The following is a 21,395-nucleotide window of genomic DNA, read 5'->3' on the forward strand; positions in this document are numbered from 1 at the left end:
CAATAAAGCACCCCTATGGGATGTGGTGGAACAGGAGTGTCACACTGTGGATATTCAACCAAAATAATCTGTAGCAACTGTGGGATGATATCATGTCGATATGGCCCAAATTCTCAGAAAAATGTTTCTAGCATCTTGATAAATCTATGCCTGTTCTGCAGGAAAAAGGAAGTGGTGGGTGAATGTAACAGACAAAAGAGATCAAGCTTATCACACTATGCAGAACGCAAACGATCTTTTACACTGAAGACAAAGACTTATTACACAGCATGTTTTATCTGCTTCTACATGCAACATGCAGACAGTTGCACAGCGGAAGGAGCAATTGAAAGCAACCAGTTGTACACTTGGTGCTTTTAAGTAGTAGCTATAAAAAGACATTGCCCACTAGAAGCATGCCATGCCACAAAGCTGTCATATTGTTTGTTTGCTTTATATTAAAAGTGTTTATAGTAGCTGAACTGTAATGATAGAAGGGCAGATCAGATGTCTGCATTTTACCGGTAGAATCAGAGTAAATTTCCAGAACATCATTTATAAAATATGATTCGTCCACATCATGAAAATCACCCCCTCTTTGGGTAAAACTGAGCCTAAACTGGCCCGAATATAAGATAGTTAAAGGCAGATAGCAAAACACAAATATAAAAAGAAAATGATTTGGTTTAAATGGTTCAATACTAATGTCAGTTTTCATTATAACATGGCTTTAAAATGCGGTGAAAAGACAGCTGAAAAAACCTCTGACACACATATGACTAACAGACTATATAAACTACTTTCCGTTATTAGCCCCTTATCGAAATGCATTGTGTACACAGGTTAAGTTTTCATTTGAATGCGTGATATTTTTGCGCGGACCGCTGACAGCGTTGCTACGCCCCGCTTACTACATCTCCCATAGTGCATTGCAGCGGTAGGAAATAATCACATCCTTGGGTCAGAGTTCAAAATGGTAACATGCGGGTTTCAGAAGCTGCAACTCTGAGCATCATGAGGATACTTTTAATATGAAAATACCACTTGCGTTAGCTTAGCCTTAGTTTGATTAATCCTTTTTTCGTTTCTCGAATATGTCCGTGAACGCATCAAAGCACGAGCTGATCCAGCTGATCTACCGCCACTTGAAGGAGCATGGTTATCGCTCAGCTGCAGATGAGCTACAGAGGCACAGCCCACAGGTCAACATTGTTCACCACACACACACACACACACACACACATATCAACTGCAACTGTTACAATGTTTCAAATGCTGCTCCTGCTCTGTGCAATAAACCCCCTCTACTCACACCTCATGAAATTCCACAAAAAAACATTTTCTGAAGTGTGGACGGGGAAGAACGTTTGCTCAATTAAATCTCCCCATTTTTCGTAACAACTAGACTGCTACGTGTTTCTATTTTTCTGCATAAACATAGTTGTGTGTGTATATATAACTTTGAAGATCGTAAGATCCAAGAAATTTATCCTCCTCTTGCTGTGAGCTAAAACGAGCTCAATGTTAGGACTTATATACCACTTAAAAAAAAGTGGTGTGTGAGTGGGCCAACTTCTTGTTGCGTTCAATACTTGCCTAGACTAAGAACGTAACACTTGAAAGGCTTTCACCTTGTATAGACCTCTGTAAGAGGGACTGTGGCTGGAGGAAAGACAGAAAAAGTCAGATTAGTTTTAAAGGTAATCCAGTCCTTGACATAAAAATACCATCAGTTAGACTCTACTCACCAAGAGCTTCCACCCAAAGTGGCTCAAATAGGATGTAGCATATGGCCAATTTAAATGAGTGGGGAGAGTGTGCGGCCAGGAAAAGCTGTTTGTGGTAAAGTCTAAGAAAAAAGCCCAGAGATTTGTATAAGTGCAGTCATTGCAAATGTAATACAGACCAAGAAGGCTTGTTGATTTTTCTTCCCCAAATGAGAACCATTTGGTCCCTCCACAGGTTTTTGAATTTGTAAATATTCCACAAAATGTAGTAGACTTTGTCCTTTTCTGTAAACGTGTTTATTATTCTAGTTTATTCATTTGTAATGAACTCAAGTCCTTCCTAACCACCTTCTTGGGGTCTGCTTTCATTCAAATTTGACACATAACCATAACAATGCAATGTTTTTATGTCTTTATATGCTGACATCTCCTTCAGACTACTGTACCATGTCCAAGAAATACTCCCACTGTATATTTCAAACTTCTTAATAAGTTGTAACATTTAATTTTGATTTTCTACAGGGGGAGACCAAAATATCAGTATCACTACTCGACATCTACACATCATGGTTGAAGTAAGGATGATTTCTTAGTGCTTTTCAGAAGCAACGGCCACTGGGTTAGATGTCTCATTTTGTAATAGCTTGGATACTAACTATTGTTTTTTATTCCTGACAGTAACCCAAAAGATTCAGCAGATCAAGGAAGGACTCCAACTAAAGGTTCATATTTTTCTTTTTCTTTGTTAAATACAAATTAAATTAGAAAGTTGAAGTTGGATCTGAGATACTACATTTGTTTATTTGTGTATATGTGTGTCCAGATCCAGCTGTTCATGCTTACAAAATTCTTAAGCAAGATTTGGAAAGACTTCTGTACATTAGTTTGCTTTGAGTATTTTCATCTTACACCTGTACCCAAACATTCACGCTCCTAACAACCTCCAATCAGATTCAAGATGAGGGCGACAGCTTAGTGAAAAAACTGACATATCAGAGAATGCAGCTCGGTTTGTAGCAGTAAACTCTCTGAGGCCAGAGGCTGGCGTATTTGAATGCATTTTAACACATTTGCACTTTTTATGTTTAGCAAAGTCTACAACATCAAAAAAGAAAAAAGACACAACTGCAAAAAAGGTGAATTTTTATTTTGTTTTCATTTCTTTTCGTGGCAGTTCTTGGACTATACCAACCACGCTAATCCTTCTTTTTCTTTTTTTCCCAGTCTGTTCCAGCAAACAAGAAAAAAACTGAGGGAAAAGCTGCAAAAAAAGTCACAGGGGAGAAGAAATCAAAGAGCGGAACATCAGACAAAGTTGTGACTGCCGGTGCAGATGATTCAGACTCTGACAGCAGTCTGGATGTGGAGAAGTGGAAGAAACTGCTCCAACAGATGACAGGTGAGTCACTGAATGCATTATTCATGGGCGAGCGTGTCAAGGATGAGGTGATGAAAAGAAACCTAGAAAAATGAAGAGGGGGTTATGAGTGGACAATAAAGTGACCAAAGCCAGGCTAGAAATATTTGACTTGCCCAAAACACCTCACTTAAGGAGCAACCAGGACACATCCAGTTCAGATACCTCAAACATTTCACATCAAATGAACCATATCTAAAAAAAGAATCCCATCTGCCCCTCTCAGAAGGAGCGGTTATTTGCACAGTAACTTTAGGATATTTTTCCCTTAATGTAATGAAATTATTTTCAGTTGCAGGCTGTCAGCGCACACGTGGGTGAGTTTTATCTTTTTTCCAACAAGTTTGATCTGTTAGAGATCCAATCAGATGAAATTAGGCTTGTTAGAAGAGGGGTCCTTAACGTGGTCTGAGCTAACATAACCTGTTTCAGGAAAAGACTGTATTTTATATTTCAAATAAGATTTTATTGAAATGAGAATCATGCAAAGATACTCTAATGCAGGTTCTGAATTAAAGTGTAAAGCTGGAAATAAGCAAAATATGTCTCATTTGAGCTAACGTCAAAGCGCGCTATTGAGAGACTGAGATGTAGCATTCAGGCGAGGTGTTCATGGTGGAAGGAGTCTAAACTCAGGTGGAATAAACTGTGGAGGGTGTGGAAAATGTACAAAGTGATGGAAGATGAAGGGAAAGCTTGGTCCCTCCACTTAATGAGAGAAAGACAACCACCAGACAGTGCAGCACCACCCATGAACAACCTCACCATGGAAAAGAGTGATTTCATCCAAACAGAGTTGTGTACAGTTACTGTTTGCTCGCTGTTTATGTTTTCTTTTAGGCATTTGTTCCACCATGCACAGTTTGATGTTTTTACTGGGTTTTCTCTGTCCACAGATGCCGACATAGTCAAGATGAATGCCATCAATGCCCTGGACTCCTCTGCTCCTCAACCCCCGAAAAAGAGAGTCAGGAAACCCCGGGCTAAGGCTCCGGCGAAAACTGCAACCCCAGTTAAACCGAGTAATGGGACAGTGAAACACAATGACGAAGGTGGCGAGAAACATGTGACTGAAAAAAAAACAAAGACGAGCTCGACCGAGAAGAATGTGACAAAAAATGTGACTTCTGTCACCTCAAGCACTCCCAGCCAAAAGCAAAACCTCTCATCTCCAGCGGACAAACAAATAAAAAAGGACAGGGAAACTGCAACTCCCAGTGAACAAACAACTGATGACAGAACATCTGAGCCCAAGAAGAAGAAGAAAAAGAAGGAGAAAATTGCAGACAAGGAGGAAAAGAATGAGACGGGTGAAGATGGAAAAGAGGAATGTGGCGAAGAGACGAGAAAGACCAAAGACACGAAGCAGGAGGAGGCTAAAAAAACTCCGAAGGTGAATAAAAAAGCAAAAGAAACCAAAGATGATGCTGAAAGAAATGAGACAGTCACGACTGAGACAAACACAAGAGGGAACGCTGATGAGAAAACCCTTTCAGAGTCAACGGTACAAGAAAAGAAACAAAAGAAGAAGAAGAAAGAGAAGGCTGGTAGTGAGGGAAGTTTGGCACAGACTCGAAATTCTGAGCAGGTATCTGAGGAAGTGAAAAATTACAAAGAGAGCAAACAGGAAGAAAACAACCAAACCTCAGAGCACATAGCAGAAGAAAAGAAAGCCAAGAAGAAAAAAAAGAAGAAAACAGAAAGTGAGGAAAATTCATTGACATTTGCAAGTGAAAGCATTTCAAAGCAAAAAGCTGAAGACATAGAAAATAATACAGAGCAAAAAACTGAAGAAACTGAGACTTTAAAGCAGACGTCTACAGAAAAGAAGGCAAAGAAGAGGAAAAGGGACCTTCTTAATGGTGAGGAAAATCCAGAACAAGTACTGCAAGAAAAGAAATCAAAGAAGAAGAAAAAAGAAAAAGCTGATGAAGAAAGAGAGCAGGTAGTTGAGGATATAATAGATAATAAGGTAGAGGAAACAACAGAGCAGGTCAAGAGTGTCAAGAAGAAAAAGAAAAATAATCCCGCCAACACAGAGCCGCTGCCTCCACCTGACGTAGAGGCAACGAGTTCTCAAACGGAGAAGAAGAGAAGTGAGTAAACAACCCACATATAGCTTCAAAACATGTAATTTGATGGTTTGGTTTTGTAAAATTGCTTTGCATTTGTCCTCAGAAAAAAGCAAATTGAAATCAGCCGACATCCCAGAAATACCTGTAGATTCAATCCAAGACGCCATGGCAATAGAAACCGCCTCAAGCGACTCCCACAAAAAGGTATCACGCTACTTAGAAAACAAATCTCGACACTACTCAGAAAACAAATGTGTCCAGTCTCAACGTTGGCGGATCCTAACCCTCATGTCCGTCTCTCCACAGAAGAAGAAGAAATCATCAAAGAATCATCAAGATGTGTGACTCGTCATCCCGCAGACCCAGAGGACGAGGGTCACATCACGTCCTCCGATTTCCGATCATGTACACTGATCATATATCAGTAGTTAGAATATGACTTAAAACTTTAAAGATCCGTCGTTTATATTTTTGCTACATTTTTATCTTTTTATGGGTTTTGGGTTTGTGTTTTTTTACTTAAGTGTTTCTACGGTAGCTGCCATTTTCACGGCACGCGCATTTCGTGGTTGTTTTGGGGAACTGATGATCACCTGTTGAAATATTTCTGCCTCATAGTGAAATTCAGATGGGGTTTAATTGAGTAACGTCTGTTTTTATAAACATGGATTCTGTTTTGCTCTCAGGAATTTCCCTCGTGATAATCCTGAGCTAGGTTCTCTAAACCACCTTTCATATTTTTATGCAGATTTAAGTTGTAAAATGAAGTGAAACTGTGTGATTCTGATTAAGAGGTTTACTCCTGTCCTATAGCTGTCTTTTGGTATTTCGTTAAAAAAAATTACACACTTTTTTTTAACCAGATGTATATTTATTCAAATTGACATGTCAGCTGTTCTATCGTGGGAAAGGAGGGGAAATTCTATGTGTGTGATGAGCATTATTTTTAAAGTTTTAAATGTTTGATATAAATTTTCTTATATAGATTGTATATTATGCTTTTAATACAAATTAAACACCATAGTTTTTTTTGTTTTTATCAACTGTACCCGTCCCAAGTCTTACATCTGGTAAATCCTGTTCTTTGGGCACACAAACGCTGAACTTCTTACAAATTAAGGGAAAATGCTTGACTTGATGAGCTCTGGAGATTGTGCTGTGCTGTAGGGGACACTCTATATGTTTGTACGTGTCAGGGATCTCGGTGAGACAAATTAAGATTATTAAGAGAGACGAGGCCTAAAACTGCCTTTCCGCTGAATCGTGTAACGTGAGGGTGTCAAGTCTTTTTTGATGGAAACCGAGAAAACGACTGTTCCACTCCAATCCGGAGGGTGGCGCTAATGCAGCGAAAAGACGTTTGTTTTACCACTGTTAAAGAAGAAAGAAGAAGACTGCCCCACTACCATAGCTACACACTAACCATACGATGAGTAACTGTCAGTGAAGTTTTACAGTTGCAGTTGTTACTGGCCGCCAAATGTGGAGGTTGAACAAAGCTCGTCACAAAGCCCGTCACAAAGCCGGACAACAAGGCGGCAACTTGGACGAGCTCAGGCTTAAGAGGCGAGAGAACGAGAGAGGTGTGTCTGCTAAATACCGAGGCTCAGTTTCCCAAACATACTGTAGGCTAACCCTGGTCTTTAACTAAAAACCTGTTTATTCAGTAATGAGCTCATTTTTCCTTTAGCTCTGTGACTATGTTTAGTTTCCATAGAAACTAGCTGGAACTGTAGCTTCAACGTAACCATTATTTTATTAATATCTTAATAAACTATTAGGTACACGTTGCTAGAGCCAAGTTGAACCCCCTTGTGTTTTCAGAATTGTCTTAATTCATCATGGCACAGATTCAATAAAGTGCTGGTATTGTTCTATTAGTACTGGTATTGGTATTGTAGCCTCAGCTGTCTATTGCTGTAGGCCATCTATTTCGTGTTGGCGTTCATAGATGCTCTTTTGCATACCTTTGTTGTGTCATGGGCGGTTATTTGAGCTATTGTGGCCTTCCCATCAGCTCAAATGAGTCGGCCACTCTCCTCTGACATCTGGCTTCACTAATGCATTTTTCCTCTTTCTCAGACCGTTCTCTGTAAACTCTAGAGATGGTTGTGTTGAAAATTCCAGCACGTCATCCGTTTATGGAATACACAGGCCAGCCAATTTGGCACAAACAGCCATTCCACATTCAGAGGCATTTAAATCACTATTCTTCCCCATTTTGATGCTCAGTTTAAACTTCAGCAGGCCATCTTGACCCTGTCTACATGTCTAAACCAACTCAGTTGTTGCTATGTGATTGTCTGATTAGATACTTGTATTTACCAAGCAGTTGAACAAATGTGCATAATAAAGTGTGAAATAGGTTTATGTAATGTGCACATGTAATTTTTTTTTTAAAACTGTATTACAAAGATACAGCTCTTTTTTATGACACCCGTTAGGAACTGTTAGTTAGCTGTTACATCTTCATCTCCAGGCATTTTTACAACACATAAACAGCAAAAACAGTTCCTGTGCAGATATAGGTTTTCGTTTCTACTCGAAATTCAGTGTTTTTTTAAAAATTGAGATGTTCCCATGTACAGGTCTTAAATTAAAATAGAGCAGTGTTGGTGACATACACTGGCGTAAAATGATTCAAAACCTAAGTGGATATGTTAGCATCATCTTAACTTCAGCTTCTTTATTTCCCCACAGGCATGGCCTCCCCGTGGTGGCTTTATCTCAAAAGAATGCATGTTTTGCACAGCATATGTACACTAAACACTCAAGTATGATCACGCATGATCCCTGAAGGTTAAAGAGTTGTGACATGCCTCTCCCTGAATGCTTTAGCACTGAGACAAGCACGCAGAGACAGGCAGCTGGTGAGCAAGCGACTACTGCTAAATGAAGATGAGGAGCAGCCGGACGTTAGCATGGACACAGCCCCAGGAGGACATGTAAGTATCAGATATTGTGTTGGATCAGGGGTGTCAAGCACAAGAATTTCCCAGGTGCCAGAATTCTCCAATCTGGCCCACTTGAAGGCTGGAAGATGTAAAGGAGGGAATCAACTTATAGGCTATGTTTTCAGAAGTTTTACATCTTTTACTGCTGATAAAGACCTCCTACGTGGCCATTCACGCTAAACTAAAGGAATTAACTAATAGATAAATAATTAAATGACAGAAAAGTTAATGTTTTTTGACATCTTTTGAAATTTTGGTGGGAAAAAAAGAATATTTTCTGTGAATTAACAAAAACTTTATTTTATAAGTACAGGACAGTCTGGAAAAAGAGCTACTGGAACCTTTCTGTAATTTTATTTTGGTGAAAGATTGAGACATATTGTTGAAATGTTTCTTCTTTGTCTCATTGTAAGTTTTCTCAGGGATTTAAAGTGTAGCTAAATATATTAACACTGACAGAATGGGGTGTTTTTACTACTCGAGCCAAACTGGGCCGTATTTGACCCACAACGTAAACTGATTTTGACATGCCTGTCTTAGATTATTTTTTTTGGTAGGTTCAGTAAAATGAAAGATCTGAACTCAGCCTGCCAGTCTCATATTTCCTCAGGACATTGTTAGTCTGCTCCACAAACTTCAACACACCGGGACAGAGAAGGAGGCACACCTGAAGGCCTTGAGTAAAGTTCTGCGCGACCCAGCTGCACAGCTCACCTTTATCAAGTATGGTAGTGGCTTCTGTTGCCATATTGGAAGAGACTAAATTACGCTGTCACTTTTAAGTCACTTCCTCATCTTTGTGTGTGAAACTGTGTTTTCTTTCAGGCACGAGAACAGTATGCATCTGCTGGTCGGCCTCCTCACTGGCTCTAATGCTCAGTGCCGCCTGCAGGCCGTTCGGTGTCTTCACGAGCTCTCTCACTCTTCCCACACTAATGTGGCTCCAGCCTGTCTGCCTGCTACCCCTTACCTGCTCACTTACCTGTCTGGCCCAAGCACTAAGTTTACAGTAAGTCACCATGCAGTGCAGGCAGTTTGTGATATAGTATGACCTACAATGCAGAAGACTTTTGACTTCCTTATTGTGCGGAACATTATATGTACACAGGAGCTGTGTCTCTACACACTTGGTAACATGTGTCCAGACAGCAATGTGGTAAGAGAGAAGCTCCTGGCTCAGGGAATCATTCCCGCTCTGGCCAGCTGTATAGAGGTAAACTACGAAGGCTCACTGTCTACACTAATATCCTTACTGTACTGGCAATTCGTAGAATTGTTGCAGTTGAATCCAAATCTACTCAAACATCCGATTCATAGAGAGACAGGAGTGTGACTGCTACACATCTTTGTAACATGGTACTCTGTATTTGTCCAGAACCAACGGCACACACTTGCAGTAGTGGAAGCTGCAGCGTTCACCCTCTCTCAGCTTCTCCAGGCCAGAGACGCACCTGAGAAGATAATCCCGTAAATATATCAATAATGCACTTCTTCACGTCTTCAGCCTCTGCATTCCTCATCTCGCAGAAAATGTCAGTGTAATGTTTTGTTCACATTTAACCTTGTTGTGTTTTTTTGTCTTCCTCTGTGTCTGTAGGATAGTCCTGAAGTCTACCTTGCCTTCACGCCTGTTATCCGTCCTTACCCCCGACCCACAGTTCGGCCTGGCTCCTGCCATAGAGTGTGCATGGTGTCTCCATTACCTCATATGCAGGTGAGAAGTTTAGGAAAGTGTCCAAAACCTTTTTGGGTTTTTTGCTGATTTGCTATTGTAGGTAATTACTGAATCTGTTTTGTGCCTTTTATTAGCACAGATGATAACAAAGAGCTGCTGGCTCAGGGTGCCCTGTCACAGTGCAGCTCCTTGTTAGTGTCACTAGGTGGTGCTGTCACCGAGGGAAACAAAGAAGATGGGATTGAGCTGGTATGGAAGTGAATGATCAAATCCACTATTTACTTTCAAAACTTGTTAAGACTTTTTTTTTACTTTTAAGCAAACAAATTTGATAATTATCATTGAATTAATAATGTAGATTAGTTCATTTCATGCTGAGCTACCTCCAAAGATAGTAAAATGACTTAATTATTATTAAAAGTCAGTTGAAGAATCTAGGAACTGAAACAAAACAGCAACATCGCATATTTGCCTAAGCTTCAGAACAAAGTAAAAATAACAACTTTAGTTTTTAATCTGACTTGGATCACAGAAGCTTTTAATGTGTCTTCTTCAGCTCATCTGGCCTCTGTTGAGGTGTGTGGGAAACATCTTGTCCTCCTGCCCGGAGGAAGACCTGAATGCTCAACTGACTGATGCTCATCTGCCAGCTTCTCTGTGTGCACTTGTTCAAGCCTACCTGCACACCCTGCCAGCCTTGGCCAGAGAGACCGTCTGGGTCCTCAACAACCTCACAGGTATGGCTCTCTTGTTTTAGTCGTCTCTGAATGGGACTGCAGCCACACAGAAGTACACCTCATCATTACTAATAGAACTGTTTTGCAATATATTTTTCCTGCTTTGCTGCAGTTCAGTATAGATTTGTGCAAGAAAACATTGTATTTTTTTTTTTTTTTGGTGTAACTATTCAATCTATTCAAATACTGAATAAAATGCATGTGGCTGCCTTGTGCATTCTCTGTGCACATCTGAGATTTGATGCATCATAATTATCAGGGTTTTCTGTAGTGTGTGTAGCGTGCCCCATTGTGTTTTCTACCTCTCTCCATCCCAGCTCACTCCACTGAATTCTGCTCCGCCCTCTTGACTCTAAACTTGGTCCCAGGATTGATCCAACTTCTCCCATTTTCTCAAGGCATTAATACTATGGTTAGTACTATGATTGATATAAGTGCTTCTTGTACTATAAAGTCATTGTGGCATATAAAAAGAAATGTTGTGCTTTTCTCTTGCATCCTTTTGGATGGAAAAAAAGTGTTTTTTGATTTTGTGTTTTTGTTGTTTTTTTGTTTTTCTTGCTTGTTACACTCAGATTCTCAGGATTCTGGCTAATATTGCCCACAAGAAAAAGGAGTTCTGTGTGCAGCTCATGCAGCTTGGTTTACTGTCTGCACTCTGTGCCACGCTTAAAATGGCTGATCAGGAAATGGTGATTCAGAGCCTGGACATCCTGTTCATGATGACTGTCAGCAGTCCAGTGGTAAGTGTGGTAATCAGTGAAACTAAACTCTGTAATGATTGCTAAGCTGTGGCATGATGTGGTATTCTTCTTCTTCAGGTGGCAGAGGAGTTTGTCAGGCAAGATGGGCTTTCACTGTTGGAGGTCCTTCAGTACAATGGTGCAGCAGAGATGAGACAAAGGTCGACGTACCTCCTGGAGAAGCACTTGTTGTCCTACCAACAGCATATAACAGTAAATGTTATGCAGCCTTATTGTCTCTGTTGAATTTTTTTTGTAGTTTTTAGTTAAAAATGTCTGATGGGAGCTGCTGTCTTGCAGGTGGACAATATGCCAGATCCTTGAATCAACAACAAGACTTGTTGTGTTAGGAGGGCCCAGCTGAGGATAACAACATGTTTACATTTTGATATGATAGATATCAAACTTGTTTGTGTATTTGAAGTAATTAGTGATAAAACTGCTGTCTTGTATGTTTTTACTCATGGAATTTTAATCTATGCAAATATTAAATATTTTTATAATACTTGTACTGGTGAAGTACTTTTGCATAAAACTGTATTTATATTCAGATATGGCTTGACATATTTCGAGATGTTAAGATACTGAAGGTGGAACATATAACATTAGAAACATAATGTGTCTTTATCAACAAGACCTTGTCATCATGCCTGTGTAACGATTAAATAATTATGACATAATAAAACTCTTCCTTACAACAAATATGACTGCTGCTTTTTTTGGAGTATTTGCTGTTTGGTTTGATTTTTATTAAGAAACATTTAGTTACATTTAATCACAAAAAATCTTGGGACTTTTACATGCGATGCTGATCATTAGTGAGGGCAGCACAGACCGACCCAAAGTGGTGGCACTGCTATATGTATGTATGTTAAAAACAAATAATCAGAAGTTGATCATTGTGATTGCTTCAAACTGCTGTTTAAAGCTGAAACTTGTAGAGATGATAAATATGCCCAATTAGAAAGTAATTTCAATAATGATAAAAAAAAAGAAAACATTAATGCAATCTGAATCCGTAATGTAAATAATTTTTAAAAAAGCCTCACTTAAAGACTTTAAGTAGGTAAAGTTGTTGTTTTTTTATGTACACCTGCTTACACTTATAACACAGTCAGTGTGCACAGACCTCATGGAGATTTCACTGACCACACTGTGGAACAGTTTCAGCCTGTAACTTCCAATCAAAGTCTTTGGCTCCTCCCCTTAATGAAAAAAACTGTCTCTTTCTCTTTCTACCCACAATAATCCCTTCCCGTTATCTTTCACGCTGCTTTTGCTGCATGAAAATCCAAGACGAGGTGAGTAAGAAGGACCATTGGGGCCAAATTAATACAAAACATATATTGCTGAAATTGAGAATAAAATCAAAATTTGGACATCAAGTTACATAATGTTGTTTTGAGGAGGGAAAAAGTTAAAATACTATTTTGAGGAAAAAACTGGAAATGTGGAGATTACAGTTGTTGTTTCATGAAAGACTGCCATATTTGTTATACCCTTTACAGAATGCCTTGTTTAGATGAGTTAGAAGGACACATTGTTCTGCCGTGTTTTGATAGAATACACAACACGTTCTCACTCCCAAACACTTCCCTAGATTACGAGATCGGAAAAATTAAGAAACATGAGAACAGTTTGGAATGAATCTACACATATGCGTTTATTTTACTTAAATCGCTTTGGAAAACACTAACTTCTTTAAAGTGCTGGTTAAGGTTCGGGATAAGGTTAGGTCAGGAACGCCTCTGGACTTGACAAATCGTCACGCGTGAGAACGGGCTGACATACCTCCTCTCTGTTACAAGAGGGCGTAACCACCTTTAGTCTCTCCGTTACCGGCCGTCTAGTATAAAGTGAGTATAAACAGTAAACTGTCAGTGTAGAGAATAGAAATCTTGTAGAAATCTTAATAGAAATTATTGTGAGCTGTGATTCTTTTCCCCACACTGAGCCCTTACCTGCTGAAACTCACTTTAACTTTAACTAATTTTTCTGTTTAGATGCAATGTCACACGCACGAGGTTCAATTAGCTTTGCACAAAAATAATACATACCAGGTTGTCAGTAGTTTCACTAACTCTGCCAATAATGCCGATCTACTTATAATACAGTAAGTGTGCACAGACCTAATGGGGATTTCATTTTAACTGAGTGGTTTACTCACTATACTGTGGAACAGCCTCAGCCTGTAACTTCCAGACAGTCTTTAGCCCCACCACTTAATAAAAAAAGAAGTCTCAAATTGCCACACTTCCTCTTTCCACCCACAACATTCCCTTCCTGTTATCTTTCACTCTGCTTTTTCTGCATGAAAATCTAAGACGGGGTGAGTCACGTTTTCTAAGACTTTTGAAAAATCTTGCATTCATCTGGCTTTTAAATGTTTTCTGCTACTCCACAGATATTCTGCCCCCAACAATCTGTGCTGCTGTGGGGAAGCATCCAGTTCAATTAAGTCTTTTTGACCCACAGCCAAGCACTGTGTGTAGTTTCCTGAAAATGGAGGGAACTCAGACAACGACTAGAGAGGAGGGGACAACAGAAAGAAATGGGGATCAGGGGACTAGCAGCAATGTGCCGACGTCCAGCAAACCTCTGCATCGCTTTGTCCGAAAGGAGCCCAGAAGTCTTGGGGTAACACATCAGATAAGCAAAATTTTAAATAAGCAGATTTATGCACGAGGATAGCTATAAGCTGATGCAGCTGTAGACACTCTCATCCATTCTTCCTCTTCCCCTTTCCAGATTGTCATTCTGATGTTTGGCTGTGCTGAGTTGTTAATGGGATATCAGTTCTCCAATGAAGAGTTCACAATCTCTGCTCAACTCTACATTCCCTTTTGGCAGGGAGCTCTGGTACTTACTGTAGCATTTTACTGGCTAGCACTGACATGCTGACAGCTAAAAATGATTGAACTTGACTGCTCATATCTTCTGTGCAGTTATTGTTCAGAAAAGTTCAAAGTACTGCCTGTGCTATACTTTTATATATGAGGCTACAACCATCAGTTTGTTAGGTTAACAGCACAAGCATGACACACAGTCATAATACCAAAAGGTTTAAAAAATGCATCTGGTACAATTGCAATGCTACGTGTTAACTAGATCTTTCCGATGACAAATAAACATCAGCAAGTATTCATAGTTTCCTACAAAAGATGTATTGTATGAAAACAGACTCACCCATATTACTAAATCTACTGTGGGTTAAGGTCAAACAGCATCATTTGTTGTGATTATTTGCTCACTAGTTTCTTACCTGTGGAATCCTGTCAGTCTACACTGAGTTGCATCCGTCCAAGAAGATGGTACGTCATGGTTTTATTTCCTATTTGTGATTTTCAGCCCTGTTTATACTCCTACAGTCCTTACTAATTCAGTGGCCTAATTAATTTTGATTAACTTATCTTTCCCAGGTGACTGTGTGCTTGGCCCTGTATGTGGTTTCCATCTTTGGAATCGTAATCTCTTTCAAATACAGGATAATCCAGCTCATCGCTTATCCCTACTTTTTTTTTTTGCGATTTCATTTGAACAATGCAAGTGTGGTGAGTCACAGTACATATCTATTTTTTGATTATGATTGTTTGACATGCATGTTTTCACAGCATATCAATAACTCTCACTTTCTGTCACTGTAGATGCTGCTGAAAAGTATCGAAGCCATTTTACTGACCTCCTCTATTTGCGCATTAGTGATTCTCATTTTTTTAACCACTGTCGCAGGTTTCGCACTGAAATCCACACGCACTCAGGTAATAGCATATTTTATTTTATTATTATTGACATACAAGCCTTCTGTCTACTTCAAAGAAACATGCCACAGAGTCCGATTTATCCCAGGGATATCTGCTGAAGGACAGTTTTCAATAGCTTTGGTCACTCATCATTTTATTTTTCTTCCACTTTCATGTTTTGTTTTGTTTTTTCAGGTCATCATCCAGCAAATTCCACCACCGAGGACTGAAACACCATCGGACTGAGGACATCTTTTTAAAGTATTATTAAACATTACACGACCTTACTAAAACACACTTGTTGGTCTCTTGTGACACTTGTTCTTGAACTAAAATCATTTATGTCATCACTGTGAGGAAAAACTATCTTAGAAGAACTTTTTCAGGAAGGCAATAACGACTAATCTGTCTGGCAACCCTTGTGTTTCCCTGCTGCACGTCTGCAAATCTCTTCTCATCGACTGAATGTGTTGACCTCGGCCAGATGTCATACACTATATGTTGGACAACATCTGGGCTACGCAACATTTGTTTGTGACAAGTGTCAAAATTCAGTCCAACCATAAAAGTTTTGATTTGTTTTAAAACATACTTGTTAGAAATTCCTTTTTTATTGTTAATATCTGAAAATTTCCTTCCTCATCAGACCTTTAGTCATTTGGAAGCCATGTAGAAAATCTGTTATGCGTGTCATCTTTTCAGAGACGTCCAAACTTTTCCATCTAATTGTATCTGCATTATTATTAGTGTCTTATTAGTAGTGTTTGACTGTCATTAAACAGTGCTTTGTACTCTGTACTGAATGTTTAACTGAAGACATTTTACAATATGACATGTTGTAACTGGATGAGTAAACTATTAGCTTTGACCTCTGGTTACAGAGGGAGCAGGTACGGCACTGTGATCTAAGAAGCCTCGGTATAAACTCTGTTTTTCCTGTTTGCGTAAAATCTTTTTATATTTTGTGCAGTAATTGTGTACTGATTTAAACATAAACTTTTGTTAAGCCAATATAAATATTCTCATTTCATTATGTTAATCTTTGCGTAGATTAGAGCTGTACAAACTCTGTTTTTGCCTTATAAATGATATTTTCATGTGAGTTTGTACATTTCAATAAATTGCTGCATCTCTCTCATTTTCCTACCAAAACTTGAAGTGAGAGGTGGCTCAAGACTTTTGCACAGTACTCTATATGTTTATATGTGTCAGGGAACTCAGTGTGACGAATTAAGTAAGATTAGTAAGAGAGATAGCTTTTAACTCTCAGGGATGGCACAGTGTTTGAGTTTGGGAACTGAAGGGGAGTTTGGACCCGGAAACGGCTAATGACGTCAGATAGTTTGTTTAACCTCCACAGTGGCCATCAAATGTGGAGGTTAAACAAAGTTCGTCACAAAGCAGGACGACAAGGCGACAGCTTGGGGGAATTTCGGCTGAAGAGGCGAGAGAACGAGAGAGATGTGTCTGCTAAATACTGATGCTCAGTTTCCCAAACATACAGTAGATTAACTCAGGTGCACTGTGGCATTTAAACAATATTCAGTTGGTATTAAGGGTGCCAAATAAATATCCCTGACACTATTACAGCCCCAGCGGCAGCCTGAACTACTCATACAAGGCAGGATGTATCACTTTTGTCATGTGTTTTATGCCAAATTCTCATCCTATCATCCAATGTTGCAGCAGAAATTGAGACTCATCAGAACAGTCGATGTTTTACAATTTTCTGTTGTCCCATGTGAATTTTAGCTACAGCTGTTTATTGCCATCTGCTTCAAGGTTTCACGTGTTGTGCGTTCAGAGATGCTCTTTTGCATACCTTGGTTGTCACAGGTGGCTATTTGACGTATTGTGGCCTTCCCATCAGCTCAAACGAGTCTGGCCATTCTCCTCTGACATCTGGCATCAGTAAGACATTTTTCACCCAGAGAACTGCAGCTAACTGGATCCTGGTTTTTTCTCTTTTTCATTTTGATGCTCAGTTTGGACTTCAGCAGGCTGTCTTGACCATGTCTACATGTCTAAAGAACTGAGTTCTTGCTATGTGATGGTCTGATTAGATATTTGTATTGCCAAGCAGTTGAACAAGTGTGCCTGATAAAGTATGAAATAGGCTGTACATAAAGATTAGACTCGACTGGACATTAAAAGTAGGAGTAATCTGCATATGTTTTTTTTTAAACTGCATTACAAAGATGCTGCTCTTTTTTGTGACACCCCAGAGGAACTGAGCAACACATAAACAGTTCGCCCATCAAAACTGAGACGCACTCATGTAGCTTAACATTTGGTCTACATCAGAAACTTTTCTGTAATGCAGGTTTTAATATAAAATCTGTGGAATCTGTGAGGAAAAGAAAAAAAAACTATCTTAGAAGAACTTTTTCAGGAAGATAACCAATCTGTCTGGCAACCGTACACATCGACTGAATGTGTTGAACAAGGCCAGATGTCATGCCGTATATGTTGGACAACATCTGGGCTACCTAGCATTTGTTAGTCACACAACTTGGCTGTAAATGCCAAAATTCAGGACGGTACCTGGGACGGGTATAAACTATAAAAGTTTTGGGTTTTTTAAAAAATAAATAAATAAAAAAACATACTTGTTAAAAACACTTGTTAATATATTCATCAGACCTCTGGTAATTTTGAAAATCTATTATACGTGTCATCTTTTCAGAGATGTCCAAGATTTTGCATCTAATTGTATCTGCATTGTTAACAGTGTCTTATTTGTCTTTGACTATCACTAAACTTTGCTTTGTATTCTGCACTTAAATGTTTAAACCTTTGATTTTATCCCCAATCAACATCTCAGGTGCCCCAGTGTTTTCTGTAGTAGCACATTAAACTTTATGTATTAAGAAACAGGAGTAGGTTTTCTAATATATATGTGCAAGGAATTTACTCCATCAGTGGTGGATACAACTCATGAAGACACTGATATCAAAAACATTTTGGTCTTTTATTTCGGGAGATTTCATTAAGTAGACAAACAGTAGTTGAACATTTTGACAGAAGTCTCCCCCTGGTGTTGGTAATGCAGGGAGGATGGGCACCCAGCAGGAGATTTTCTTGTAGTTATATTTGGTCCATGTGCAATTCTTGATTTGTTTTTCTTGGTTTAGTGTCACAGTATTTAATATACATAGCTGGCAGTGTACAGAGACTGTGTGGAGGCCTGGCCAGCTGCACCGGTGGGCTTGTACTCTCCTTTGGAAGCCAGGCCATTGATCTGAGGGGAAGAGCAGAGGGGAGGAAAAAAAGACAGGACAAAGTCAAATTGGAAAGTTAATTATCAGCCAAGTTACTTGTGTCACATTAGCGTAAGACTAAATAGAATGGGGGGGGGAACCAACAACAATCATTTACTAGACAGTGTAAAGTTGGGCAATGCAAGATAAGCATTATTTGACAGCCAGTTCAGTAAACAGTCCTCAGCAAATTGATAACACTCGTTAATAGTGTCTACCGAGGATCAATACTACTCATTCACCTTGGCTCTGGTGATGAAAGTTTGCTGTGTGGCTGCCTTGTTTTCAGCTTTGCCCTTCCAGGCAGCAAGAGCAGAAGCCTGGAGTGCACGACCGTAAGAGAAGGTCAGCTTCCAAGGACGGTGCAGAGGCACCTGATTGATGGCGTTCAGGTTGACAGAGGCCTCCTCTTCACTCTGCCCTCCGGACAGGAAGCAGATGCCTTTAAAGAAACAAAAAAAATAGTGTCATACTCATAATCAAATGAACTGCTCTGCACCTTCCTTAACTGTAATGTAAAAGCTGTCCTCATGCCACTTACCAGGCACTGAGGCAGGCACGGTCCGCCTCAGAGCAGTCACTGTAGCCATGGCAACTTCCTGAGGGGTGTACTTCTTAGTGCAGGAGTGTCCAGCAGTGACCATGTTGGGCTTCAGCAGAGTGCCCTCCAGGTACACATGGTGGTCAGACAGAGCCTTGTACACTGCAGCCAGGACCTAAAGATGACCCGGCAGATTTATTACTAGACATCCTTCCCATCTTATGTACTGGGAATATCCTTTGCTGCTGGTGGTCTTGCTTACCTTTTCTGTGGCGTACTGGCAACGCTGAAGGTCATGGTCTCCATCAGGCAGGATCTCTGGCTCCACAATGGGCACAAGGCCATTCTGGTGAATACAAGTTCAAATAAATGACTAGAATTTACCCAATTTGTCAGCCTTTTATGTAGAGCAATTTGCTATACACGCACCTGTTGGCAGATACTGGCATATCTGGCGAGGACATTGGCGTTCTCTGCAATGGCAAGAGCTGATGGGCAGCCATCTGAGATCTTGAGCACACACCTCCACTTGGCAAAGTCACAGCCGTCCTTTTTGTACTGGGCACAGCGCTCTGAGAGGCCATCAAGTCCTAGAGAAGCCAAAGAACATTAGCAACCCAGTCTTTGAAAGGCTTATTCTGCATCATTGTGATGAGATTTGCAGAGAAATGCACAAGGTGTTGAATCCGCGTTACCTTGTGTGGTGGTCTCTCCATCTGTTCCCATCAGACCAGCTGTGCCTTTGTCCACCTAAAGCAAGAAAATGCAAACATGTCAGCAAATTCTAAAAAAATCTTTATCTCTGAGATTCAAAGGGTCAGACACTGCTTGCTCCTTACTTTGATGCCAACAACAATGCCCTTTTCCTTGACGAGCTGGGGGAACAGCTTCCCACTGTCTGACTTCTGGTAGAGTGTCTCGTGGAAGAAGATGATGCCACCCACGCAGTTTGAGAAGGAGGCATCAGAGGAGAAGAGGATGTCACGGAAGCTGCGGCGGTTCTCCTCGGTGTTCTCCACGTTGATTTTCTGGAGCCGCTTCGCCATGGTGCCTTTAAAGAGAAACACAACACAGAAAATAATTTCACCTGCATGCACAGCATTTACCTCTCAGCACGGAGTATTAAATAAAAGGGTGGCTCACCTGTTGATTCATCTGCAGCCAGGATTCCCTTTCCTGGAGCCACGATCCTCTGAGCAATGTCAGAGAGCTCCCTCTTCTGCTCCGGAGAAAGGGATGGGAACGGATGAGTCATCCTAAGAGAAATAACAATACAGGTTTTTTGGCAGGTGTTTGGAAAGTCTTCAACCATTAGTGGTACGAGGAAGATTTAATCTTGTTTTCCATCTGACACAAAATCCAACAACATTCTGTTCTCCTTCAACACATCCAAGGTTAAAAATTTGGCTTGAAGGGTTGAACTTTGGCCTACAAAACACAACTGCTCCCTTTCATTGTGCAACATGTGTTCAAAGTTCACCCGCAGTTTTGGTCTAGAAGTTTTTGCAGTACTGTCAGCAAATAATGCATTAAACAGGCCCATGTCATAGCCAATAATCAAGAACATCGCTTGCAAAGAATAAAGTAAGCGATCGTAAAAGACAGGCTGAACTTAGGCGCTTTTCAAATATTTGCGCACATCCAAGCATGCGCTCTGACGGCCATCTGCAGAAAACAGGTTTATGTTTGCCAAGCCTTTCAAAGTAAAATAGCCTCTAATGTATGATGCAAAGGAAAGTGAACTTCCTAAATGAACCGTGTACCGTGTTCACACACAAATTATAGCACATTAAAACTTGCTACTTCAATCAGTAAACCCGCAGAGGCTTACTAATCCAACCAAAAATTCTAGTCTGCAATTTATGACAATCTGCAATATCGCAAGTGTGCAAGAGTAAAACAAAACAACTAGTCTTACTTGACAGTTTTGTTAAACAGCGACGACAACCGACGTGGCAGATAAGCCTCTACAGACCCAAAGCAGCAACGACACTGACACACAAACCGAAAAGTGGCTGAAAGGGGGCATTTAAAGGCTGTCCGGATCCACGGAGTAGGAGGTGCTCGTGATGTGGCGGGGCGTGTGTAACCCGGATAACTGCAATTGGCCCGTTTAGGCCCACACGGGGGCGGTCATTTTTTATGACTATGTTCTTATCGGGTAAGTGGAAAACAACAGGGGAGCGATGTGTGTAATAAAAATCGAGGTCTGCCTGTATGCACGCACCGGCATGCACTCATCACATGATCAAGAGAGGGGCCCCTCTGTCTCTGCTCACAGAGCTGCACACTGACAGATGCTGAAATGCAATGCGAGCCGCTGGCTGCAATGTTGCATTTCAGGTTTGTTTTTGTATTTCCTGGTGAAAATGTGAGTCGCAAAAGCATTCGATGAACCCTTCAGTTCTTTTTTTTTGCGCGAATTTCTACATTTCTGCACGTTTATGTCTGAAGAGAGGTGTGTGTGTGTGTGTGTGTGTGTGTGTGTGTGTGTGTGTGTGTGTGTGTGTGTGTGTGTGTGTGTGTGTGTGTGTGTGTGTGTGTGTG

The 21,395-nt window shown here is 40.3% G+C and overlaps 4 protein-coding genes and 1 long non-coding RNA gene across 8 annotated transcripts; 4 read left to right on the top strand and 1 right to left on the bottom strand.

Annotated features, from left to right (window-relative positions):
- The first annotated feature begins 940 nt into the window (after positions 1-940).
- On the top strand, positions 941-2,428 carry LOC102196848 (uncharacterized). The gene is made up of 3 exons (XR_311388.1): positions 941-1,181; positions 2,229-2,281; positions 2,385-2,428. It is a non-coding gene; the product is annotated as an uncharacterized LOC102196848 (long non-coding RNA).
- Positions 2,429-2,834: 406 nt separating this feature from the next.
- On the top strand, positions 2,835-6,488 carry LOC102197324 (nucleolar protein 58-like). Its single transcript, XM_005719876.2, has 5 exons — positions 2,835-2,842; positions 2,931-3,105; positions 4,020-5,219; positions 5,302-5,402; positions 5,505-6,488. Exons 2-5 carry the CDS (start codon positions 3,099-3,101, stop codon positions 5,541-5,543), a joined length of 1,347 nt encoding a protein of 448 aa, XP_005719933.1. The 5' UTR covers positions 2,835-2,842; positions 2,931-3,098; the 3' UTR covers positions 5,544-6,488.
- Positions 6,489-6,555: 67 nt separating this feature from the next.
- Positions 6,556-12,000, top strand: tmco6 (transmembrane and coiled-coil domains 6). Its single transcript, XM_005719875.1, has 13 exons — positions 6,556-6,781; positions 8,037-8,143; positions 8,763-8,875; positions 8,978-9,161; positions 9,261-9,365; positions 9,528-9,619; positions 9,750-9,866; positions 9,962-10,076; positions 10,384-10,564; positions 10,882-10,976; positions 11,140-11,307; positions 11,386-11,520; positions 11,608-12,000. Exons 1-13 carry the CDS (start codon positions 6,679-6,681, stop codon positions 11,629-11,631), a joined length of 1,539 nt encoding a protein of 512 aa, XP_005719932.1. The 5' UTR covers positions 6,556-6,678; the 3' UTR covers positions 11,632-12,000.
- A 553-nt stretch (positions 12,001-12,553) lies between these two features.
- Positions 12,554-16,973, top strand: LOC106456280 (uncharacterized). 4 transcript variants are annotated; one of them, XM_013912136.1, is made up of 7 exons: positions 12,554-12,608; positions 13,783-13,944; positions 14,056-14,166; positions 14,562-14,618; positions 14,727-14,858; positions 14,952-15,065; positions 15,243-16,973. In XM_013912136.1, exons 1-7 carry the CDS (start codon positions 12,591-12,593, stop codon positions 15,291-15,293), a joined length of 645 nt encoding a protein of 214 aa, XP_013767590.1. In that variant the 5' UTR covers positions 12,554-12,590; the 3' UTR covers positions 15,294-16,973. The 4 variants fall into 4 exon arrangements, with proteins under 4 accessions (XP_013767590.1, XP_013767644.1, XP_013767612.1 ...); XM_013912190.1 differs by having other exon boundaries at positions 15,037-15,065; XM_013912158.1 differs by lacking the exon at positions 12,554-12,608 and adding an exon at positions 13,237-13,636 and having other exon boundaries at positions 13,712-13,944.
- Positions 16,974-17,999: 1,026 nt separating this feature from the next.
- aldob (aldolase b, fructose-bisphosphate) lies at positions 18,000-20,901 on the bottom strand. The gene is made up of 9 exons (XM_005719878.1): positions 20,767-20,901; positions 19,992-20,104; positions 19,688-19,899; positions 19,544-19,598; positions 19,278-19,438; positions 19,111-19,194; positions 18,849-19,023; positions 18,550-18,749; positions 18,000-18,288 (listed from the first exon to the last, which is right to left on the bottom strand). Exons 2-9 carry the CDS (start codon positions 20,101-20,103, stop codon positions 18,193-18,195), a joined length of 1,095 nt encoding a protein of 364 aa, XP_005719935.1. The 5' UTR covers position 20,104; positions 20,767-20,901; the 3' UTR covers positions 18,000-18,192.
- Positions 20,902-21,395: the final 494 nt, after the last annotated feature.

The sequence above is a fragment of the Pundamilia nyererei genome, unplaced genomic scaffold (assembly GCF_000239375.1).
Source record: "Pundamilia nyererei isolate P.nyererei 1_Seehausen unplaced genomic scaffold, PunNye1.0 scaffold00001, whole genome shotgun sequence".
Classification (NCBI taxonomy): Eukaryota; Metazoa; Chordata; class Actinopteri; order Cichliformes; family Cichlidae; genus Pundamilia; species Pundamilia nyererei.